This window comes from Hippocampus zosterae, chromosome 10 (assembly GCF_025434085.1).
Source record: "Hippocampus zosterae strain Florida chromosome 10, ASM2543408v3, whole genome shotgun sequence".
Classification (NCBI taxonomy): domain Eukaryota; kingdom Metazoa; phylum Chordata; class Actinopteri; order Syngnathiformes; family Syngnathidae; genus Hippocampus; species Hippocampus zosterae.
The window spans coordinates 8,529,286-8,554,873 of record NC_067460.1 but is presented as its reverse complement, the minus strand read 5'-3'; the positions used below and the strand labels follow the sequence as shown (position 1 = coordinate 8,554,873).

The 25,588-nt window shown below is 42.0% G+C and overlaps 2 protein-coding genes and 1 long non-coding RNA gene across 11 annotated transcripts; 1 reads left to right on the top strand and 2 right to left on the bottom strand.

Moving 5' to 3' along the window:
- Positions 1 to 50: 50 nt before the first annotated feature.
- LOC127609213 (inositol-tetrakisphosphate 1-kinase-like) lies at positions 51 to 5,099 on the bottom strand. Of its 8 annotated transcripts, none has more exons than XM_052079040.1 (11): positions 4,454 to 5,099; positions 4,184 to 4,208; positions 3,381 to 3,503; positions 3,208 to 3,279; positions 2,364 to 2,481; positions 2,164 to 2,265; positions 1,736 to 1,776; positions 1,484 to 1,649; positions 688 to 751; positions 300 to 462; positions 51 to 187 (listed from the first exon to the last, which is right to left on the bottom strand). In XM_052079040.1, exons 1-11 carry the CDS (start codon positions 4,534 to 4,536, stop codon positions 179 to 181), a joined length of 966 nt encoding a protein of 321 aa, XP_051935000.1. In that variant the 5' UTR covers positions 4,537 to 5,099; the 3' UTR covers positions 51 to 178. The 8 variants fall into 8 exon arrangements, with proteins under 8 accessions (XP_051935000.1, XP_051934998.1, XP_051934996.1 ...); XM_052079038.1 differs by having other exon boundaries at positions 688 to 755; positions 4,454 to 5,093; XM_052079036.1 differs by having other exon boundaries at positions 51 to 227; positions 4,454 to 5,092.
- A 1,230-nt stretch (positions 5,100 to 6,329) lies between these two features.
- On the bottom strand, positions 6,330 to 18,586 carry LOC127609287 (uncharacterized). Of its 2 annotated transcripts, none has more exons than XR_007964505.1 (2): positions 18,271 to 18,586; positions 6,330 to 7,513 (listed from the first exon to the last, which is right to left on the bottom strand). It is a non-coding gene; the product is annotated as an uncharacterized LOC127609287 (long non-coding RNA). The 2 variants fall into 2 exon arrangements; XR_007964506.1 differs by lacking the exon at positions 18,271 to 18,586 and adding an exon at positions 16,513 to 17,616.
- Positions 18,587 to 20,598: 2,012 nt separating this feature from the next.
- Positions 20,599 to 24,992, top strand: LOC127609243 (homeobox protein otx5-like). Its single transcript, XM_052079083.1, has 3 exons — positions 20,599 to 20,802; positions 21,513 to 21,664; positions 22,577 to 24,992. The coding sequence occupies exons 1-3, from the start codon at positions 20,703 to 20,705 to the stop codon at positions 23,213 to 23,215; spliced, it is 891 nt and encodes a 296-aa protein (XP_051935043.1). The 5' UTR covers positions 20,599 to 20,702; the 3' UTR covers positions 23,216 to 24,992.
- The last annotated feature ends 596 nt before the right edge of the window (positions 24,993 to 25,588 follow it).

Below are 25,588 nucleotides of genomic sequence, written 5' to 3'. Positions count from 1 at the left end.
TGTCATTAGAATAACGGCACACGAAATAAAAACACAGTCAATTCAGATGCTTTTATTCGAATGAAATGACCGATTGTTGAATTACATCGTGTCTCTTCCCATAGTGGAAGTTGCCCCTTGGTGTTTGGTCATTTGGTCAGGAGAGCCAGCAGAAGAAGCTTGTTTGTCCAACACTGACTCAATGAGGCTGAGCAGAGAAGAGAAAAACTGGGGCACACCCTCATAACCTGACAGAAGAACAAGAACACTTTGGACTATCTGGCTGTGTCATGTGTGTGCGTGTGAATAGTTGTGTTCACCTGGAAAAACGTTGATATCAATGACAGTGAGGGTGTATGTCTGTGTATTGATGATGACATCCACTCCAAACAGGGACATGCCCAACTGAACGCGTAGCTCTTGGACCAATGCGGCAACAGCCTCCGTGCTGGGAGGAGGCAGGCAAGGTATTTGCTCATCCATCTTGGGGAAGGGAGACACGTTTTCAGTGACTTTGAGACGGGTGTTCTTTTTCACAAAAATTGCAAATTGTTGGTTGATCCCAATCCAGTTGGAAAATGAGGAATTACCACTTCACGAATTTAATCGCACCTCCTTCAATTAGTTTTTAATTGATGATTATTGGTTTAAAAACAAACCCGAAGGGTCCTTAGAACTTTTAATTGAAAAATAGCATTCAATACTCACAGCTGTGAGATCAGAACTTGACTCTGGTTTGGATACTTGCTGACTGTTAAAGAAGATGGTCTTTCTGTCTGCAGGCAGAGACAAACCACAGCTGCAGTGTGTACAGCAAGGGTGTCAAACTCATTTTTGTCACGGGCCACATTGTTGTTTCGGTTTCCCTTGGAGGGCCGTTATGAATTTCGGGAAACCACATAAATGTTGAATCCCCTCCACATATTACATACACAGCACACAACAAACGGATGAATAAATAGTTTTAGAATCAGAAGTCAAGAATAATGACTGTTCTTGTGGATTACGTATGACAATTTGAAATTTTGATTCAGACTTCAGCAAGCATCATGGAACTTGACATGCTTGATTTGCCTTTGCGGGCCACGTAAAATGGTGTGGCAGGCCAGATCTGGCCCCCGGCCCTTGACTTGGACACCTGTGGTGTACAGTGAACAAACAAAACAGAAAGTGAGAAAAAAATGAGCCAGCATAAGCAGATCAGTAGAATAGGATATTGGTTTAGAGTGGGGAGAATTAATCATAGAATGAAACTGTGGATAGATAAGTGAAACTTATCAAAACTCACTTGTATTCTTTGGCATTCGACTCAGCATGACTTAGATTTGTTCTTAATTTTACTGTTTGGTGCTTTCTACCGCCTTTATTACCGATTTGTCTTACTGTTTATTGTGCATGTTAAATTGCTCCATGTACAGCACTTTGTATGTTTGAAAGTGCTCTATAAATACTGTTGACTTGACTTGAAAGGCAGGAAGGCGGCATGTAGCATTTTTTGACTGACCACATTGCCCAGTGGGGAAGTTCTTGAGTGAGGGCCTCTCCACGCAGAAGTGTCTTTCTCCGACTACAAACACCTTGTGCAGCACGGCTCCGTGGTTGACAAAGTTCTGAAGAACGCATGGAGGCTGGATCTCCGACAGACATCCCTCACTGAAGATCAGCGACATCTAAGCACCCAGCAAATGGACGACGACGCACGATGACTGACAAAAGGCAGAACGTGTGCGAGCAAAAACGACCCGATTGCACTTACCTCATGGGAAAGAGAACCGTGGGCTACTCTCGTTTTACAAACTGTCCAACAGAGACCAAAACATTGGATGATGTTAACACAGGAAATCAGAAAGGAAAGTAGACACACTCAACCTTGATCTGAATTATGACCGTAATTAGCTGAGCTTCATCCTGCTTTTGTCTTTCCAAAACCTATTTTCGATTTGATTGGATTGATTTTGTTCATAAACTTGTCGCATAAACTTGTACTACTATGCAGATGCGTGTCAGTGACAATAGCTTATTTTTTCTTTTTACCTGACACACAAATGAAACTCTGCCTCACAAAATATGAACACCCAACAACGTTGCTCGCTTGCGAGTCATTTTAAAGCTTGCGGTTTATCAAATACAACAAAAAACCAGTGAGCATCTAAAAGACTTCTGAGAGCGAGGTAGAAAACTGACTGAGAGGGAAGCTCAAGTTCTGAGTCATCACTTTCTGCTGAACGGAAGGCATATCGCTTGCACTCTGGACCTCTAGGTATGGAGGACTGCAAATGCGCCAGTCTGTCAAACAAAAGAGATGAAAACACAACAGAAGTCTTCACGTCAACAATCCGGCGTTTACGGTACTGCTGAAATCGTTTTATGACTGAACATGAGACCTCGGAGTGAATTGTGCAGCTTGCTCATGATCCGGTAAGAGGTAAAGCGGTCTAGAATTTGGGTCATGGCAGCCAGGGGATCCAGAAGAACTATCCTGCTGTGTGCTGACACGTAGCTCTGGAACATAACACAGGAGCACATTTTGCTTTCACATCCGGCAGGTTAAACACAAAAGCTAAATTGCTGATTGTTTGTCACCGTAATCAATACTTGAAAGTACAATACAAATTGCCTCCAAGTACACCCCACTTTTCATGTCTCACTCCTCCACCACTGGTCATTGACGGTCACCCCGCCTTCGCTGACCGCAATATTATGGATCTACGTCACAGCGGTCCGCGTTTTCGGTATTTAGTGGACTGGAATGGCTCCGGCCCCAAGGAACATTCCTGGGTGTCTGGGTCCCCATTCCTCATCCCTTCCCTTCTGAAGTGAGCGTCGTGACTGTTGTGACTGGGACGGAGTTTGGCTCTTGTGTCCTTTATTTGGTTATACAGGGCTGGGCTTGTTTTTCTCTATACAAGCTTGAGTTACTGAGTTTGTCAGAACATTAAGCTTTCTATGCCCTGCTGCTTCCAGCGCTGCTCTCTGTTTTGTTTTGTTTTTTACTTTGAATTTCTACATCTACTTTTACTTTGCCATTTTCGTCTCCTTATCCTGACTGTAGATGATGAAATCAGTGAATTCCTTTTCATTTGTCCATTGAGATTTTTTTCTTCCAATGTTGAACTGCCTGTATTTGTTTATGCAGTTGTCAACAAAGTCGAGAAGCTCGCCCCATCCTTGGTAGTGAACAATTGAGCCTTTTGGGATGCTCCTTTTATACTCAATCATGACACTCACCTCTTTCCAGTTCATCTGTTTAGCTGTGGAATGTTCCAAATACTTGCCTTTAATATCGTGGCCATTATGTGTCTGGTAATGCAGAATGACCGACGAGGCTCTATTGCACATTGCATATTTGTTATAACATTTAAACCAATGATGTGGTGCAATGTGGTTCTTTTTAGGTCCACCTGGAAGTCGACCAGGAGCTGCTTTGATTGTTTTTCATGCTGCGCCTCTACGATGACATCGGACAGCTTATGAACTATGACATCGAAAGGTCCTTGGGGCTCAAGTGGCTGAGTAAAATCAATCTGGAGAAGAAAAAAGAAAACATTTGATTGTCCTTTATCTTGAATCTGCCCTCTTCCCACCTTGCAGTAGCCTTGTCACAGGACGTTGGCTTTATTGCGCGGACACATACAAATACACACGAACACACACACGCACGCACACACACACACACACACACACACACACACACACACACACACACACACACACACACACACACACACACACACACACATACACATTCGGTAAATAAAATGAGAAAACACCACAAAAACTGATAATGCTGCTTACAGGCTAACAGTTTTGTACCACAATTGAAGGGCCTTTTTTTCCCATGACGCCTTCTCAAGGAAAATGCACAAGAAAGCTAACGGGAGGTGGTTGCAGATGGCTGTGACATGGATTACTAAAGTTGCAGACACCTGTATATGACACCTGTGGCTATGTGTGCACACTGAAGTGGACTATTTAACCTTAACACAGTGCAACACAATCTGGAATGCATGTGCTTTGAAAATCACGCAGAGAAAGACAAATCTACCCATTTATACATGCATGCTCCCCCCAAACACACACACACACGCACACTACCAAGGAAAACAGATGCAGACAATGTGGAAATCCTGCATTAGTCACTAATCTTCAATGGTGAGAAATTATGCCCCCCCCCACTCCTCTTTACATAAAACTAAACAATTACCTCCACCACCTCCACTCCATGGTCCCTGGATGAACGAAATGAATCGATTTAAATTCTATTCAAGAGTAGGATTATTGTGATACAAAGAACCGTCATCGGTCCTCAAAATTGAATACTTTATATCCTTTCATTAATATCATTAGCTAATGACATTTTGCTCAGTCTCTGCGCTGAGTGGATCAACTTTGTGACCCTAATTTGACTCCAATTTGAATGAACAATCGAATGTGATTATGATTTACAAAACAAAACATTAGCCATGAAACTTACGCACAGAACTCCGCAAAGCCATCCAGATTCATCCTCCGGCGTTTCTTATCACTGAGACAGAAGCCCACTCTGCAGCGTGACATTTGGCGTCCTTCTCTTGTGACCTTCTGATGAACAGTTAGGTTGCAGTGTCCACGCTCTTGTCCGCAACCTCCACCCCACTGGCTCAACACTCTCACGCTCCCACCCACTACATCTCAAAAGATTTCCTCAATTCCACTTTACAACCCTCAGATATCTTGTAACAATTCGGCAGGTAGAATGACAAACAAAGAAAAAGTGGTTTTATTTGAGGTCGTTTGACTTTACCACTTCATCTAGTGCCTCTTTGTATTTGGCCAAGATCAGCACGGTGCGGCAGTCTGAGGTTCAGTATTCAAATCTGAATGGCGGTCAATGTATGGACTTTGCTTGTTCTCTTCGTTCTTCAGCAGGTTCCCAAAACATGCATGATTGGAAGACTCTGAATTGTCCACATGCGGAAAGGTGATGTATCTCACTTCTTGCCCGAAATCAACCGGGATTTACGCTTCAGCTCACCACGACACTAATAACAATAAATTGGACAGAAATTGAATGAATGTTTAGTCATGAAAGGAGAGTATAAAGTGCTACTGTGCATTCACGACATGGCTAGTTGTGGGAAGCAAGCAAATAAGTACAAATACTTCATCACTGGATGTAAGTACATCTTTTTTTTACTTACCAGATATGTGCTTTATATGAGTACCGGATATTTATTTTTCTGATGACTTTTTTCTCTCTACCTTTAGCTAGTGCTTTATTAATAAATAAATACATTAATGTTTACATTCTTTGTGCCAGGTTATCAAATTGCTATTGTATAGACAGTACTGTAATTGACTAAATATTCTTTTTAATTTTTGTCAGGCATTTTTTTTAACTCTAGTTGAGCAAAGTATTTCTAGTCTGACCAGTGTTTAAAAAAAAAAAATTAAGTATTTATTCTTCGACATACACTTTGAGTGCGTACTTTTGCCACCGCTGAATTTGTGAAGAATTGACAACAAAATCGCATATTCCGTTTAAATTCATCTCTCCTTTTATTATTTATAATTTTATCTGTGGTTTTATTATTCTTGTTTTGGTTGCAAAGTGTCCTTGAGTGTCTTGAAAGGCGCTTATAAATCAAATGTATTATTATTATTATTAAAACTCTTTTTAAGTCACACCTGCGTTTCTTTCGTTGAACAAAAGATGGCGCTAACGAGACATTTACCTCAAGCGTAATCATGCCCCCCCACCCCCATTCTGTCTGGCTGAGCAGACTCTGTAGGTGCCTCAAAGGGCCAGTTGACAGCGTAGTTGGATATTGGTTGTGACTATATATGGAGTTGTGGCTTCTGTGAGTACATCGGCTTTGCGTTCAGTCAAAATCGCCCAGATTTCACTCTTGAATCATAATAGTGTGAGACAAAATCATCATTATTTCAGTACCATATTCATACTTTTTTTTGGGGTTGGTGGTGTGCTGTAAGATTTTTCTAATTGAAAATTGGGTGCCTTGCCTCAATAAATTTTAGGGAGTACCATGTGCTGCAATTCTATTTTTCTGCAGTTTGCAGAGCACAAACCAACTGGGTGTATATTTTGACTTAATTTTGACAATTAGACTTAGCAGTGGTGACTGTGGCGGCTTGCGTGTGGGTGTGTGTTAGCCCGAACATGACATGAACATGTGTGTCTGTGTGCATGTCCTCTCCACAGTGACGCAGGAGGATTTGGGATTACGGATCACCGTCCATCTCAATTAATGTGGACCACCAACATGATGTCTATTTCTGTACACGTACCAACAGAAAAGGATCCATTCATGACAGTAAATACATTTCAAACATTGACAGACTGCACAAAATTAGGTCTCTTTTTGTTCTTTATTCATAAAAGTAATTTCTGAAATACAATACAATGCAACATGCACACATAAGAACCATGAATATAATAAGCATTACTGTACTCATCTGGATCATCCACAAAACAGTGCTGGGTCAGCACGCCGACAAGATGGAGAGGACAATGTCTCAAAATCTTTGCACACATAATGTAACATATTGCCTTACGGTTGCAGATGCTATATTCCTCCATATCGGTCACATCATAAATGAATGATTTTAAAATTCTGTGATGTTATAACAATGTTAGTGATATTTGTTTTTGGATTTATTGTGTCATTATCTAATCACTCTGTGTTGACTAAAATACCGTATCCCAAATCATAAAAGTAATTTACATTTCATCACCTATTTAATATATTGTTATTTAATCCATTTTCCAAACCACTTTATCCTCACAAGGGTCGCGGGGGTGCTGGAGCCTATCCCAGCTGTCTTCAGGCAGTAGGCGGTGGACACCTTGAACCGGTTGCCAGCCGGTCGATTCACACTCACACCTAGGGACAATTTTAGAGTGTTCAATCAGCCTGCCATGCATGTTTTTGGAATGTGGGAGGAAACCGGAGTACCTGGAGAAAACCCAGGCAGGCCCGGGGAGAACTCCACACAGGGAGGCCAGAGCTGGCATTGAACCGGTACCTCTGCACTGTGAGGGTGACACGCTGACCACTGGTCCACCGGGCCACCTGGCAATAATTCATTTCACATTAACAGGCAAGGCCACTTTAGTTAGTGTACTTGTACCCTCGGCTTGCAAAGAGGGATGTTAGCTCTGCTCCTCAGACACAATGTGGATTTAGGTCTGTAGCACTGAGAGAATGAATCCAGCAGCCCTACAAGTCTCCTTAAAGCTATAGTGCAAGATACTCCATGTTACGTTACGAGACCAGATTACGGAAGGCTCTACTGAATCCAATCCCACACTGAATGCTTAAAAGGTGGAGGGATACTGAACATTTTATTTCAAAGATCAGTAACACGCATCTAAAATCAACTCAATCTTGTAAACTGTACCTTACATTTTTAATTATTGGTAGTACACCAGTTACTTTGAATAGTTGACATTCGTGTCGGCTGAAATGATTTGTGAAGACATGCTGTCTGTGGACTTCCAAATCTAATCTTGTTCTTGTCTGGGAAGGACAACCTGTGACGGGGAAAAAGAACATTTGCTTTTGAGTACACTTGATCAGTGGAAGGAAGAGAAACAATCTTTCCAATTATTCAGAGTTGTTTGCTGCAATGCAGCCAAATGCTGCTTTTTTAAATTCATTTATTCTTTTTTGTACACATACTGAACTGGGTTTGCTGATGCATTAATAGCAAATAGTTTGAATTATATAACATTTCGGTATTATCAGGACAGCGGTAATAACTCTAATGCCAACAAATAGCACTCGGCCATCTGTATTTTTAATCATTTCTTGAGTTACATGTACACACACACACACACACACACACGAACCACAACATTATATGCCCCTGCACAATCCGACTCCATTTGAAACAAGTTGGACACAAATCTGTAGTTTGCAGTTTTAGTTTGCAGTGGTGTTTGAACCACAGCGTTCATGATGCAAACCCCAATCCAAGTTAAGTTGGAATGTTGTGTAAAATGTAAATAAAAACAGAATACAATGAATTTCAAATCCTTTTCAAAAGGTAGTCTTTTGTATACACCACAAATACACGATTTTTCATGTTCAAACTGATGAACACGATTGTTTTTATGCCAAATAATTTCTCATTTTGATTTTGTTGCCTGTAGCACATTACAAAAGTGCTGGGAGAGGGGCAACAAAACACTGGGAAAGTTGGGGAATGCTGAAAATGTATACGTTTGCAAATGGGGGCCCGTGTACCGCTGAGGGGGCGTGAAGGCACTCGTGGGGGCATGTAAGATTTAAAAAAAACATTTACGTAGCATCCATGCAAAAAAGAAAGAAAGAAAGAAAGAAAGAAAATAATTGTTAAATTATGTAAATATTACAGTACAACAAGATCCCTGCTGACTTTAGGCTCAAGGCAGACTGGTTGCCAGTCAGTCACAGAGCACATATAGAGACAAACCGACCAGTCACACCGTCACTGAGTGGGAAACGACCTCACGCTGCCCACATCCAAGTCGGTCGTATGTATTACTACACCATCAGCGATTATATCTTTATTTAAAACTAACTTATTTCTTTTAATTATGCCCCTAGGTGTGTATGTGACATGGTTGTTTATCTATGTGTGTCCTGTGATTGGCTGGCAACCAGTTCAGGGTGTCCCCCGCCTGCTGCCTGAAGAAAGCTAGGATAGTCTCCGGCACGTCCCGTGTCCCTTGTAAGGATAAGATGCTCAGAAAATGGATGGATGCATGGTACACGTAGGTTTTGGAATAAAAGCACTTTCTGCACATGTCAAAAGAGCTTGGCATTGCAGTAAGAGTACGAGTACCAGACGGTACCGCCAGCAGTCCAGACCTGTATGGTACATTATGAAGTGCAAATGCGACAAGAGAGACAGCAAAATGTTGAGCAACTTAAGTTAGACATCAAACAATATTGCGAAAGAATCCCACCTAAAAAGCTACAACAATTATTTCCCTCAGCTCCCAAATACTTGCTGAGTTTTGTTCAAAGGAAGGGTGATGTAACACAGTGGTAAACATGCCCATGCCCCAGCTTTTATGGGACATGTTGCAGACATTAAATAAAAAAATGAGTCCATATTTACCAAAAAACAAACAAACTAACAAAAAACTCGCTCATCAGTTTGAACGTTATTTCAAATGAATATGGAAATTCACTTATTGCGAGAAGGCTTAGAATGTATCACCCGAGCAAAGTGAGGGAACACTGTAGGATATGTTGTTCACAATATGTTCACAAACCTTTTCCTTCAAACATGACCCACCAATTGACTATGTCCAACATCTCAATCCCCAACCAGCTCTTCCTCTTCTGTTCTGCAACATTTTCATTCCTCACACGTCTCCATGCTTCTCCCCCCCCTCCCGAGTATGAAAAGTTGACCCTGTGGCTGGTATTGCCTGGTACTGGGATTGCCTACCAAGCTGAATAGGTCCGCAGCATCAGGCACTCCAGCCTGTGTGTGCCTGTGTGTGCCTGTGTGTGCCTGTGTGTGTCTGTGTGTGCGTTGGGTCACAGCGTGGGGATTAGGTGTGTGTGAGTGATTGAGGGTGACAGCGGCCCTCGCATTAGGGGCCCTGTGGCAGATTTCGAAAGCCAGTTTTAGACACACTAAGCTGGATTTGCCCGCAGCAGTGTGTCAGCAATGATGCAGCCTGCCCGGGACCTCCTGCAGAACACACATGCAGAAAAGTGCACACACGTAGCCCATTGTCACCTGTGAGCTCAGTTATTTCTGTCTCGTGAATACTTTTATTTCCATCCTCCAATGGTGAGAAATGTTCTTTGAATACACAACAGAAATATCTTGGCCACTGTAGCCAAGCCTAACCTGTACGTACAAACACAATACTGATGGCTCTGATCATCAATTTCAATGATTCCTACCACATTAGTGTGCTGTGTGAAATTCTCCAATTTCACTGAATTGGTCGGAAAATATGACGACAACTGGTGTATCTTTGTTCCTCTTTCAATGTTAGCAACATATCGTGACAGGCAGGACATGCTCTTGTCTTACTTTGTAGATGGCAGAACCCACACGTCAACCTTTTAAAACATATTTCTTTGAGGGTGTGCTGGCATAAGCTCCAGCTCACCTGCAACCATTATGAGCATATTCTCTTTAGAAAACAGAATGATGGATGACAAAACATTTCATGTTGAAAAAAAACCCCAATAGTCTATTTTATGCTAGAAATTGTCATGTTTCTGTTCTGTCTGTTCTCCAGCAGGTGGCATTGATGAGAAGCGCTCTTCCGTTCTGGAACTGTTGCCAATCATGCCCTCACTCTTGCGGGTTATAAGGGACTGATCAAGCATCACCAGTTGTCAGAATATTTGCCTTGCTCATGTCTCACGTCTAAATACTTCTTTTTCTAGATAGTCGTCGCTCTCCATCTTGTTGTTTGTTTTTCTTGTTATCTTTGTTCTGTGTTGGTATTGCTCTCCTCAGTGTGTTTATATTGATTTATTGATTGGCTTTACCTTGTCGTTTTTGAACAAGTAATTTTGCATTATTTATTTTTCTTGCCTTTTGCAAGCTCCTTTTGTTTGTGGTGTTATTTAACCCTGCGTTGCTCTCCAGGCATTTTTGCTATACAGTACTTTGTCAGTCTCACGACCACTTTTGTTATAATACATTATTTTTGTATTTCGATCCACACCTTTTCTAGGATCTGCTTCAGTTCCGACTTGGTCCAGAACCCTAACAGAAGTAACCAGGATCCCTTAGAATTGTGTGAAAGATTGTTTCCTCAATACTGTCCTGTAATGTTTATTAATCACGTGTCATTGATCCATTCAGTTCCCAAAATGCTTCTCCTCATCAAGTGAGATAGAGCCTATCCCATCCTATCTTTGGTTGAAAGGTCCCAACTCCCAAAAGGGAAAACCACTTTTAAAAAAGGCTCACCTGGACGCTTCAACAATAAGTAACTACTGATCCATATCAAATCTTCCGTTTTGGGGTAAATCCATTGAAAATGTTATGTTTCAACAGATTCAGAGTTTTATGATGCAAAACAATCTCATGAATGCATTTCACCCTGGATTTCGAACACACCACAGTGCTGAGACTATACCTATTAAAGTTTTTAATGACATACGTCATTAAAAACTTACTTACTTGACGGTACATCAAATGCCTTCAAAAATGATGTCTTGGTATTGCTAGATCTCATTGCTGCATCTGACATACCAGTACTTGATCAATTATACTGCTCCATAGACCAGAACAGTGGTGGGACTGACTGGCATTGTGTTGAATTGGTTCTAATCACACCTCCAAGATGCAAGTGACTAGTGTGTCTCAATTGGAAGTCCTGAGTCTGAGCGAATAAAGATCGAATGTGGGATTTTACAAGGGTCCCTTCTTGGAACACTTCTATTTAATATCAACACGTTACCTCTTGCTCAGATTATGGAGCATCACAACGTCTCTTGTCATACTTATGTAAGTGACGCGTAACTTTACATTTCAGTGTCATCACACTGTAATCCCTTACTTTTCATGAATTCGTCAAATTAATGAGTGAATGAAGCAGAATTTTCACGAACTCAATCCAGAAAAGATGGAAGAATATTTTTTTTTTGTCCCCAAAAATGAAACCTCAAAGATCAGCAACAGTCACTTTAACTCTGTGTCATTGAAAGCTAAAAATCAAGCCAGAAATCTTGGTGAAATGACTCAGACTTGAATCTGCCTAGTGTCACCGAAAAAAACTCGCTGCAAATAAGGATTTTCTGTATCAACTAGACACATAAAAATCTGTTCATGCTTTTAGTTTCAGTAGGCCAATGGTATGGTTATGGGATCTTAATAAAAACAAAATAAAAAACAAAAATCAGTCAGGCAGCTGATCCAGAATGCTGACACTAGAGCGATTACAAACGTCAGGAAACTGGACCACATCACACCTGTCCTCATATCACTACATGAGCTTCCTGTGAGTCAAATAACAGATTTTAAAATCTAGCTGCTAGTCTCATTCATTCATTCATTCATCTTCCATTCATTCATTCATTCATCTTCCGATCCGCTTTATCCTCACAAGGGTCGCGGGGGTGCTGGAGCCTATCCCAGCTGTCTCCGGGTAGTAGGCGCGGGACACCCTGAATCGGTTGCCAGCCAATAGCAGGGCACACACAGACGAACAACCATCCATTCTCACACCAAGGGACAATTTTGAGTGCTGCATCAGCCTGCTATACATGTTTTTTGAATGTGGGAGGAAACCGGAGTACCCGGAGAAAACCCACACAGGCACGGGGAGAACATGCAAACTCTACACTGGAAGGCCGGAGCGCGGATTGAACCCAAGACCTCTGAACTGTGAGGTTGATGCAATAACCACTGGACCACCGGGCCGGCCAGTACAGAAATGTGCTACACAAATAATCTTGCCTTAGCTTACCTTGTCTGGCCGTAATAACTTAGCAAGCCAATTCTAGGTAGCTTTAACTCATCAGTATGGGTAGGTTTTACCCCTTATTGGATCAAAAACATGGCCCACCATTTGGGTCAAATCATCAACTCAATGTGCTGGGTATAAATAACCAAGGAATGACTCAGTCCCTTTTGGACCCAGCGCTGGGTTAGCATTTTTACATAGTACATAGTGATTCATAGTTACAGTATGTGTATTCCCCCTCCTAGGAAAGATGTAACTCCAAAGTGGTCCGCGACAAAAATTAGGTTGACACCCCTGACTTGCTGGATTATCAAAATAAACGTAAATTAATCGACCTTTGACCCAGGCCTTGGAAGAGTATTTGCCTCTTTCTAAGATAATTTACTGGTATGTTAGGATGCTTAAATTTCAAAATTCTAGTCATTCTTTTTTTACTGTAAAGAAGTCCTAAAATCAACTTTTTGTATTGTAGTACATACGGTGGTGGCCTCGGCCATCCATTATGGCATTGTCTGCTGGTCAGGCAGCATCTCAGCCCGGGACAGAAAGAGACTGGAACGACTGGTCAGGAAGGCCAGTTCTGTCCTGGGTTGCTCTCTTGACACTCTGGGCAACAGAAGGATGCTAACTAAGCTAAAAGCTATGATGGCCAGTCCCTCCCACCCCCTCCAGCCCGCCCTGACAGCACTTGGTAGCTCCTTCAGCCAGAGACTGTTACACCCGCGCTGCAAGAAGGAGAGATACCGACGCTCGTTCCTACCGACTGCTGTCAGGCTGATGAATAAAAAATAACAATCATAATAATAATAATAATTAAATGATGTGAAGGAAAATTGTAAATAGTACTGCGATTTATCCATTTGTGTTCATATTGTATTTAATTGAAAGATGTTTGTTGTTTTTTTTTCTCTGTCTCCTTTCTTCTTTCTACATACATTCTTGCTGCTGGAGGCTGTAAATTTCCCCAGTGTGGGACGAATAAAGGATATCTTATCTTATCTTACATAAACCAGGTTAATGAGACAACTTTGTCCAAACATATTCTGGAGCTCAAGTACATGTTTCTTAGCGTGTTTTTGCACTTAATGTGTGTGTGGCGTATGCAGCCGCATGTTTGAGCGCCTGTGCCCTGATCTCTTTTACAGCCCGGCCATTGTCAAGTGATTGTGAGTGTTGAGCAAGACCCCGACCCACCGGCGGGTACTAATCAGACGCATTCCTTAGGATTAAATGGCCAATTAACAATAAGAGAGCCATTGTTGCCTTGTCTCCGTTTGCGTCACAGTTAAAGGGTTTTGTGAGCGTGGCCTCCGCGCTGCACTGAGTGTGTGTTTGATTCTTTGTATATGTGTGATGAGGAATGCTGTTGGTGTGCAAGGTGTTTTTTGTTTGTTTGTTTGTAAAATACTCGATTCTACAATTTTTTTGATTTATTTGAATTATTTTAACATGCCCAATATTACTTCATAAAACATATTGCTGATGGAATGAAACAGACTGGAACACTTTTTTTTTGTGGGTACAAAAAAAAAAGAAAACGGTTGCAAGTCACCGAGTGTGTGTCATAGTGTTCTTAACAAGGCATACTAATCCTGCAGGCACCAGCGGCGAGTTAACCGAACCTTTTATATATGTCACGGTCGTTCGAATAATAAAATGAGCATTGTTCGTACTGTATTGTGTCAGCATGTGTGTGGCGCTTTGTCTGGCATGTGTCTGTACAGCGTGCGTGTATGTGTGTGCGTTCATGCATGTGTGTAGTTTGGTTCTATGCATCAGTGTGGCACGTGTCGGAGTGAGGCTTGGGATTAGTGAAGCTCAAGGCCTGTTGCTCCACTTCCATGATTACTACTGATGTCTACTGCCATATGGGATGATGGGGGTGCAGGTGGAGGTGTGCATGCTACAGGGCACCGTGCTACACCCACTTCAACTCAATGCACCCAGATGTACTTGCATATATTATATTGCAGCCACACCAGCAGATACATACAGTCATGAAACGTGTCAATGTGTGTGTGTGTGTGTGTGTGTTGATGCCAACTTTTGTTTTTTGTAAAATTGTAGCATAGTTTTTGAATGTGATCAATTTGCTTAGCTATAAAGGCAACCACCACATATTGTCTAGTGCAGAACCAATATATTGCATGTCATAATGAAATGTATATATTATAAACATAATGTGTTATTATTCATTGCCGTCGTAAGGCTTAATTTTTTATTAAAATGCAATTCGACGCATGTGTACCTAATCTGCAACTAGTGTCCTGATGTTTCTTTTTGAATGGTTACATTAAAGTCATGGTCAATTACTCATCTTATCGTACGTGTATGAGTATGAAGGCACAAACAGGTGTTTCTTGCTAAAGCCGCAGACTCTGGTCAGGAGGGGGCTAAATGATGTTCTCACATACACAAACAAACACACACTGACCCCACCTGCTGCTGTCTGCAGTGGATTAGAGGTCTGTCTACCCCCAGCAGGCAGCAGGACACGCACATGCAGACAAGGGGGGGGGGGGGGTGCTGTCTGTGAAATCGATCAAAATGCTAAGCTCACGCGAGTGTGAACATCACAAGCATGTCAGACAGGCGAGTGTGCCTGTGTGTGGACAAACATCCACTGTAACTGTTTAGACCCCTGAAGATTGTGATGAATATTAATTGCAAAAAAAATCAATGCATCAATAAATGAATTAAGCCTATTTTTAAACCTACATCACTACTACAAATTTGTGAACGAATAAAATCAATTAATATCCAACCAGCGACGCATCTATGCTATGCAAACTATTCCATGTGTGCTGCAGATACTGTACACTCCATAAGTGATCCGAGCCTGAGTTTATGCCTCGCTTGGACCCACTAATCTTTCTATATGGACTCACGCACATGCTTCTCAACTATATGCTCATTTATGCAACCTGCCAGACCTCCTTTACAATGCAAAACCTGCACACACACACACACACACGCACACACACACACACACACACACACACACACACACACACACACACACAGACACACACACACACAAAAGCATGCTCACATTGTTCTTTATCACCTCTGACCCAATACCATTATTTTTAAAAATAAATCGACTGACTGAGTTTACTGACATACACCAGGAACAAGTGAGACATGACAGACGTGCCACATTCTACCACCTGAAGCAGACTGGGCCTCACTGAAGAACAAACAACAAATACTGTAGACTCTGTTCCAGGCACTATCTATATCTATATCTATATCTATATCTATATCTATATCTATATCTACAGTATATCTATATCTAGATCTATGCAGCAACCCCTGCAACCCTTGTGAGGATAAAAGCGGATCGGAAAGTGAGTGAAAGTATTGCAGATTTTGTTCCAAAATTTTTCAAAAAGACCAATTCAATTTAGCAAGAAAAATGAAGTTGAGACACCTTATACAGTATTAGCTTTTGTAGGCCACAAACAACAATGTACCCAGTCTGATCTGGTCATGAGCATGGCAGCTGTTCTTCAAACCGTTCGATTCTCCTAGCATGGCCACCCAAGCACGGGCAGAACATACAAACTCCACACGGGAACGCCATAGCCAGAGTCGTACCCGGGATCTGTATGCATTGCAATGGGAGAACGTTGGGCTTGGTCGAAGCTAATCTTCACTGTGATGAAAAGTTGACGTCCACTAACTTCAAATAAAACACAACGTTTCAAAGAAAAAAACTCAGAGGCAGCAGACATAAATAAAGACAATACAAGACATCAAAGCGTTTCATTGTAGAAGGTAACAAAAGCATCCTTCTCACACTACAGCAAACTCCGCTGAGGCCCCTCCCATAAGCCACCTTCCTCATCCCTCTCTCTTATTCCAGCCATGTTTGATCATCCTGTTCTTCCTACTTGCACCCCTCCTTCCCACCACATCCATTCTTCACCCCGCTTCCCCGCAGTTGCATTTGCAGCCTCCACTACTCCTGACATACACACATGTATGCACGACTGGTCGCCAGTGTCCATGTCTCTCTGTCACACACAATGTCACCCCCCCCCCACACCCCCACCACCACCACCACCTCCATAGGTCAGTACCACAGCAGTTACCTTATCAAAAGTGATCGATCCGGCCCCCCAAAAAAGTGCACGTCCCGCTCTGTGTGCCTGCATGTGCAGCCAGTGCTCCATTCTCTGCATTCACCCTTCCTCTGTCAATCTGGCCACAAACCTCTCTTTCCTCCCTTTATCCCGAGGTAAGATACTTACTTTTCAGATAAAGCATATTATGATAAATCGGCTGAACTCTGTGCTTGTGTGTGTGTGTTAATGTGTGGGTGTGTGACTCTCTCTCTCTCTCTCACACACACACACACACACACAGACTATAATCACACTATGCATACACAATCATACAAATAGGGTGTGGACAGCGTGTGTATCGATCATCACGATGTCAGAGGTAACAGCTGGGAAAAGTGTGTGAAAGGTTTGTGTGAGTGTGATCGTCGTGATGTGGTCGTCTGGTTTGTGGTGCTATTTTGCTTCACCGACTTCAATTGCAATCCATGAAGATACTTACAAACCTCGCTTACACATAGCATTATGTAATCAGATCAAAAAGGCAAGTATTGTAAGAAATCATTACTTTATGTCAATTTTTTTTAGGTAGCCAGATTATCCTTCAAAATGACCACTTGAATCGAAATACAAGGGATGCGCCTGCAGTTGCACTTTGTCTCTCTCTTCAATTTACGGAGAAAAACCCGCCCGCTAATGAAATTGCATGAGAGAAAGAGGAGAACATATGGGCAAATGTTCTGCAACAAAGTGGAAGGTACGATAAGGTCAACCGAGGGAATAAAAAAGTTCCGAGAAAATGAAAACTAAATGAAAATACAATGGTCGCCTCTGTCTATGCGTGCTTGTTGGAAAATGTGATGTTTATGAAATACTCAGTGTGTGTGTATGTGTGTGTGTGTGTGTGTGTGTGTGTGTGTGTGTGTGTGCGTGTGTGTGTGTGTGTGTGTGTAAGTATAGATTAGATACACTAAGCCTCTTATGTGGTGGCTGTCCTTAATTTGTTTGAGCTCCGGGTCCTAGCGCGTCCAATCTACTGACAAAATCAGACGTTGGGCAAAGCAAATTGCGACATAAACAACTTATTTTACCATGTGATTATAACTAGTTTTATTCAATTCATAAACAAGTTATTTTTTTTTTTTGGAAGGAGAGAGAGGTCTAAATGAATACTATGGGGGGGGGGTGTTTATACAACCTTAAATCATTCAATTATTCCCCCCACTTTGTGTGACCCAACATTAATTCGATTCGAAATCGGCTATTAAAAAAGCAGAGAAAGAAATGGAAAAAAATAATAAGCAACAGCTTAATCTAAATATTCGATTCATATTGTAGACAAAGGACTTTAAGGGCAAATCTAATATGTATTAGATATGCCGTTCAGTTTGTTTCGGTACGCTCACGGTGAGAGAATGACAAATCTACATTTTATATGACCGAGGGTATTCAATTATTTTGGAAAGGGCTGTATTCGTGGGAACGCGCGCGCACGTCTCAGTTGCACGCACACGGAAGCACCGGAATCTCAGGGCCCCTTTTATTTTTTTAATTTTTGTTTCTATTCGATGTGTCTTTATGTATCTTTTACTGATTCACATGTTCATTTAGTTCAACAACTACCATGATAGCAAAGCAGGAAAAACAAAGTCGGTTGAAACGCGCACGAGCGGCATCCAGGTAGGCCCGATGCCGCATCAAACAGCACACGCGCGCACGCGCACGCGAACGCCTCCCCTTCACACACACACGCTCACGCGGTCACAGGCCTTTAGGAAACACACTCACCTCATGGAGTAGGTGAAGATATTTCACTTGAGATTTGGAAACATTGAAAAGACGCCGGTGAAATTCTGCCTGCGGCTCTGTGTGTGTCTTTATATCTCCGCTTTGGCTTTAACACGGCTAGATAAACCCCTTATACACTTTGGGCCGCAGCTACATGGGCTTGTGTGCTTGTCTTTCATGTCGATGTGCGTGTGTGTGTGTCTGTGGATTTTAAACTATAAGAAAGCCGATTCAATTAACAAGCAAAGAGAATCGGATTTGGATCATGTGAAATTGTCTCGGCGCACTCGGAGGCTGCGGGACGAACTGCGCAACGACAAACGATAACCCAAAGGGGGGGGGGCGGTGGGAAGGTGGGAAAGGTGGAAAACTCATACCTGTCAACTCATGCGGTTTAGCCATAGTTCATACGGTCTTTGTGGTGAATCTTACGTATATGGCCGTATCGCACAAATCATACGGATTCTGAAAATGTCCGTTTTTTTTTCAACCAACTAAAATTATTTGGAGTTGGTGAAAAAAGTAACGCAGGAATGCCACTAAGTAGAATGATGATTAGATATTAACCAGACATCGTACTATGGATATCTACAATAAATATAATTGAAAATTTCGTGGTGTTTCTTTTCTGCCGTTATTTTGACATATAAAATGCGTTGGTGTGTTATAAAGATTTTTTTGGTCGTTTATACAGGTTGGCGCGCCGAAAAGTTGACAGGTATGAAAACCACAACAACAAAAGACCAAACCAAACCAAAAAAAAAACCCTACTAAACATTAGCTTTAATAAATTTACATCGTGATAGCTTTGCAACGGATCCCCTCAATAATTCTGGCCATCACTGCTCATTTGCTGAGAATATAAAACCACGTTCAAAAATGAATTTCATACCGCTAACCACAGACATCTGCACATGGACAATCTCAGCCTTTTCAAACAACAATAGCAAAGAACATCACAAATGATACAATATTAAACAAATAATGTCAAAGATGAAAACAAAATATGTTATATTGCCGCTTTTGTTTGGAATGGCGGTCGTGTCAGAATCTGCATTATGGTGCTATGTTTCAAAAAATTTTCTGAGCTTTATTGAGTGCGGGGCGCTTTATTCGCACGTGTTAAATGCCGAATATTGTTTCTTATTATCATTATTATTATTATTATTGCTGTTGTTGTAATTATGAATCTCGGGCGGGCTGGCGGGACCATTCCTGTTGGGTTTCCAAAGCGGATTTAATTGCAGAACAAGCGCTCTTTTGTGCTGCCTTTAATCCGACCTGTGGCTCTCCTCCACACCGCGATGTAGTCACCCAGTTATTTCCATCGAGCTTTAATGTCAATACGCAGTATATAATCATCAATATTTACCTCTTTATAATGCACGATCTTCCATCATTACGTCTGCAAATTCCCCTCGAGCCAATCCAATGAGCAGCTTCATGTTAAACAATAAATAAGGCACACTTTTCAATTGCATGCGTGCAACCTTGGCCTGATGCATTGGTTCGTTTGTTAACCATTTATACAGACTGATGGGAATCATTGGATAACTGCAGAAGTGGCCTGAAATGATAAATAGCTCACGAAACAAGAAACGACGATGTACCTTTTTCTAACTAGTTTAAACGAGAATCATTATTCACATTTCATAGAAAATAAATCGTTCAGATTGTGGACAAAAGTTAGTGTAGTTGTAGTTTAATATTTATTATGTTTCGTGAGATCTAACAAAGAAAAAGAGAAAGAGAGAGACAGAGAGAGAGAGAGCAGTAAAGGGAGGGAGGGAGCAACGGAGGGATGACGGAAGGAGGCGGTGGGTGTGGGTGTCTACTTGGGTAAGTTCTAATTAGCCAACCACTTCTTCTCTCGCCTCACTTTGTCCACACTGCTTCCAAGCGAACCTTCTCCAGCCCGCAGCCTGACGTGAGGGACCACCCGGAGCCATTCTCCCCGCTTTTCAACATTCACACAGACGCGCGCATTCTTTTGGAACTTGCATCTTTCCGCACCTTGCAGCTGGACACAACCCATGCGCACTGTTGGACTGCGTAAAATCACATCCTTTGGTCGGACTTTGTAGCGTTACTGTTTATGAGCAGCTGACTTTTGACTTTTCTTTTTGTCACTCTGAACCGAGACGCACCTGAACTATTCAAAGGTGTTACGCGCGTACACGCTGCGGACACAGCGGAATAGTTTGGAAATACGTGGGACGAATCACAAGCCAAAGACAGAGATATAGAGACAGAGAGATAGCGAGAGAGAGAGAGAGAGAGAGAGAGGAGAGAGAGAGAGAGAGAGAGAGAGAGAGAGAGAGAGAGAGAGAGAGAGCGAGCCCGCAGACAAACTAGAGGAGGAGGAGGGAGGCCCGTGTTGTGAGACAAGAAGAACAAGTGAGTGAGGGAGTGTTTTAAAGCCCACAGGAGGCATGATGTCCTACATTAAGCAACCCCATTACGCCGTCAACGGGTTAACTCTGTCCGGCCCGGGCATGGATCTGCTGCACACCACCGCCGTTGGATACCCCAGTGAGTACTTGATCAATTCTTAAATGGTCGCTTGAAAAAATTTTTTTGTAATCTGGATGAATAAATAAATAAATAAATAAAATGAGATAAATGCGTGTAAAAAAATTGACGGGAACTCGGTGAGAGTAACGTGTGGTTCTTTTCTGAGATTCCGCATCGAGATTGGAACATGTGTTCACTTGACCTATAATTTTAGCGGATTATAGAGTTCCAAAACAATGCGAAACGTGTGTGAATCGAAAGGCCGTTTGTTCTCACACGGATTTCAACATTCAAACGAATCGCAATCTGCTGCGTTTAACACGTAACCTATATTTGTTAAGTGACTCTCTTTGTATTCGCTTTTGAGCCAGCCGCGCTTTGCAACATCTGTCATCTGTAATGAAGAAATGACAGAAGGCACGTTGGACGCCAAGCCTGGCCCTTAATATACTTTTAAATACAGTATGAATATTTTTGTTCTTCGCTTTGTTTCAGAAATCTGAACGCCGTTCATTGAGTTCAATCATAGTTCTAATCGTATGTGTTCATTTGTGTCGAGTAACAAATGAGAAAGGACCAGATCTTGAAAACCAAATACAATAATTATTATTATTATTACAATAATACGAATATTATATTTTCAGAAATATAGTAAAAATAACAATGACAACGATTGTAATACACTCGTTATTACTCGCAATTGAATTATTGTAATGTTGTCCATGCAGGTACCCCACGTAAGCAGCGTCGCGAACGCACCACATTTACGCGCGCACAGCTGGACATCCTGGAGGCTTTGTTTGCCAAAACGCGCTACCCAGACATCTTCATGAGGGAGGAGGTGGCCCTCAAGATAAATTTGCCCGAGTCCAGAGTCCAGGTAAGCGTGCCACATTATTAAACGCATGCACTTATTGAACTGCGGTGGCTCATCTTTTTTTTTATTTCTTTCGAACCACTGTAATAAACGACTCAAAGGCATGACTCCTCTCGAATCAGGATATTTTTGGAGTGCTGCGGGGAGGAAAAACTCAAAATGATAGACTAAGATGAAAGTGCTTATATCTATCTATCTATCTATCTATCTATCTATCTATCTATCTATCTATCTATCTATCTATCTATCTATCTATCTATCTATCTATCTATCTATCTATCTATCTATCTATCTATCTATCTATCTATCTATCTATCTATCTATCTAGTTTTCTCTCTCTCTCTCTCTCTCTATATATATATATATATATATATATATATATAGTTATATATATAGATATATATAACTATATAACTATACATATAGAGAGATTTGCCCGATAGAGAGATTTAGTTTTCTCTCTCTCTCTCTCTCTCTCTCTCTCTCTCTCTCTCTCTCTCTCTCTCTCTCTCTCTCTCTCTCTCTCTCTCTCTCTCTCTCTCTCTCTATATATATATATATATATATATATAGTTATATATATAGATATATATAACTATATAACTATATAGATAGATAGATAGATAGATAGATAGATAGATAGATAGATAGATAGATAGATAGATAGATAGATAGATAGATACTGTATATCAAATCTAATTCAACATACCACAATAAATAGAGATCAAAATGACAATCATAGTACAAAAAGAACAAAAACTATGAACAGAGTGACTGACTGCTGTCCAGAAGAAAGGCAAACAAACAACGCTCACAATGAAATGTCCATTCCTTATTTTCGGAATGATCAAGTTTTCACATGCATTTTGACGTTGGCGTTAAAATGAAATGTTATGTGACCCTGCCATCATCCAGGTATGGTTCAAGAACCGCCGTGCCAAGTGTCGCCAACAGCAACAGCAGAGCACAGGCCAGTCTAAACCGCGGCCTCCCAAAAAGAAGGCCTCACCGGTTCGGGAGGCCGGCGCCGAGGTTAATGCCAACCCGACCAACGGTCCCTACAGCCCGCCGCCGCCTCCCCCGGGAACCGCTATCACCCCGAGTTCCAGCTCTGCCAGCGCCACAGTGTCCATTTGGAGCCCGGCCTCCATCTCGCCTCTGCCAGACCCCCTGTCTGCCTCCACCACCCCCTGCATGCAGCGTGCCAGCGCCTACCCCATGACCTACAGCCAGGCCCCGGCCTACAGCCAAAGCTACGCAGGCTCCTCCTCCTACTTCACCGGCCTGGACTGTAGTTCCTACTTGTCACCCATGCACCCGCAGCTGTCGGGTACAGGAGGTGCCCTGAGCCCCATCACCGCCTCCTCCATGGGCGGGCCCCTCAGCCAGTCCCCCGCCTCACTCTCCTCCCAAGGCTACACGGCCGCTTCGCTTGGCTTCGGAGCCGTCGACTGTCTGGACTACAAGGACCAAGCTGCCTGGAAGCTCAATTTCAATGCAGCAGACTGTCTGGACTACAAAGACCAGAATTCCTGGAAGTTCCAGGTCTTGTAAATAGCATCAAGTGAGGGGTCGGCTAGCGAGGCTATATGGGAAGACATTTTGAATCAGTGTCAAAGTTGGGTGAATGGAGCAAATTATCGTTGTTGATTTGACAAGTTGAGCAAAGAAATGTGGCTGGAATATATTTTTTTGTATTGATGCTGGGCTCAATCCTAAACCATCCAATATAGAAAATAAAAACTAGAGAAGATATTGTTATGATAGTTATTGCTCCATCTAAGAATTGTATGACTTGGATGATATTTGCTAAAATGAGATAACGCTAATACCACACATTAGGCTGTCAAAGCCATCAGCCATCACTTCAAACCTGTCAAAAAATGGATCATGTTTAACGAATGAGCATGATTAAAAAAAAAATTGTATTACAATATTTTAGTTGAAACTTTGACTTTTCAACATGTGATTTCATGATGCACCGTGCAAGACACATTCAGGCTTTGAACTCAACTCAACTCAAACTGCTGATTTATCCTGTGTGCCACCCAACAGCTGACTTGCTTCACCATTAACCGCCGTTTTGAGCAAAGTCAAAGAAAAATGAACAGAGGGTCGCTTAATTATTATTAGTATTATTTTTGCGTTGTGATGTGTCTTGTATTTGCTGACAATAAGGCTGCTTTCCGTCATCCCATCCAACAAGCATTGAGCCCATCGGGATCAGCTCTCCCAACGGGGACCTTTAAGAGGTGCGGATCAATAGGGCCATCAAAGCCGATGCCCTCCCCAGTAGCCTTGTTTGATACTGACCCTCTTCAGCCTGCGTGTGATCCTAGTCAAGAGGATTGATCGAATCCCTGAAGTGACTGCAGTACAAACTTGTTGCCTTTGAGCATGCTTGTAATCATGAGGGGAATGGCTCTTGCATTGTTAGTTTAATAGGATCAACCGGTGGGCAACAATGGCCGCATTGTGGCCATTGGCACCCAACGAATAGCCTGCTTTTCACAGGAAGTTGGGAGCATTTAAGCGCTCCTGCGATAATCTATCAATGACTGTATTGTTATTTTTTTGTTCCACGTCCGATGGGCAAAACGACCGCACCAGGGAAAGGGAAAGGAGGTGCCAAAGCACCTGCCCACCCTTAGCACAGAGAGTTTGGTGTCTCTCTCAAAGTGTCCATCCAACATGACAAAATGTGATGGGTATCAAAATATGTAGTTCATGTATCTTTTTTGTTGTTGTTTTTTTTTTGTCTTAGACTTAAAAATGGTTGTTTTTTTTGAAATATCTGTGGATTTGTCAAAGTAAAAGTCAAAATCGTTGTCATTTGTTTTGGAGGTGATGTTATCAGTATTACGACTGTGATCAACATCGATGATGTTATTTCTTTAGATAGCACGGCCATTGCTAAAATACTTTGTGTTGTCTTTTTGTACATATTTAACCCTGGAAATGCGTCCACCTCTCATGTAAGCGCTCCATGCAACAGCATTGCTTGTTCTCAAATCATAGGAAACTGCCAATTTCTTTCGTTTTTTCCCCTCCCCGTTTATATTTTTCTGGTATCTGCTTTTTTTTTTTCCAACTCAGGGTTTTATCTGATAAAAGTAGCAGTAATAGGAACAATTCTGGTAACTGCTTCTTCATTCTAATTTACTCTACTTTTTTCTTTTGCATAATTATATCATCTCTGCTTTATTTTTCTGAATGATTCTTATTCTTTTGTATATTTCATTTGTCTCCTGTATTTGTTTGACCACTCTGCACCACTACCACGATAGATAGCTTTAATGTTTCTGAGACATTAAATAACCTTGTGTAAAAATTGTCTGGCTTCTTCCAGCATGCTGCTGCTCCATGATCAGAGCATACATGAATAACTTTGTACCCGGAGGGGCAAGGTTTGAGTCCTGCTGTGACCAAAACAGGGCAGACTACATTTCAGCGTCCTCCAGCAGGCATATCTGGTGGTCGAGCAGCAATGTTCAAGGGAGGCATGTTTTTGGAGAACCACACCTGCTAGACACGGGTACCCTGGCTGCTGTTCGATACAGTGACGTCATCATCAGACTTATTGGCCTTGGCTTCCTTCTGTTGCATGATGAGGCCAAGGCTCGTGTGTGAGAAGTTCCTGCGTGATAAGGGCGCTGAGGCTCTTCAGCGGTTCACCCGTTACCCATACCTTTGCAAGTCATTTTGTTGTATCCCCCACAATCAAGCTCTCAAGCTAAAGATGTTTGAAAAGTAGTTAAATACAGTGACAATGTCACTAATTGCCAAAACTGAAAACACAAGTTGCTGTCTCGTCTCCATATTTGGACATTTTGACTTCGTCAAAATGTACTGGGCAGAGACAGTGAGTGACACATCTGCTCAAGCATGATTTACCAAGTGTCACTACTTTGAATGTTCCATGCACAC

Coding starts and splice junctions, on each gene's coding strand:
- LOC127609213 (XM_052079035.1), bottom strand. CDS start 4,536: ATGTCACGCTGCAGAGTGGGCTTCTGTCTCAGTGATAAGAAACGCCGG. Junction 3,280..3,380: donor AGCTCCTGGTCGACTTCCAG/GTGGACCTAAAA, acceptor CTGCATTACCAG/ACACATAATGGCCACGATAT. Junction 1,777..2,163: donor GAACTTGAGCTTCCCTCTCA/GTCAGTTTTCTA, acceptor TCTGTTGGACAG/TTTGTAAAACGAGAGTAGCC.
- LOC127609243 (XM_052079083.1), top strand. CDS start 20,703: ATGATGTCCTACATTAAGCAACCCCATTACGCCGTCAACGGGTTAACT. Junction 20,803..21,512: donor CACCGCCGTTGGATACCCCA/GTGAGTACTTGA, acceptor TTGTCCATGCAG/GTACCCCACGTAAGCAGCGT. Junction 21,665..22,576: donor TGCCCGAGTCCAGAGTCCAG/GTAAGCGTGCCA, acceptor GCCATCATCCAG/GTATGGTTCAAGAACCGCCG.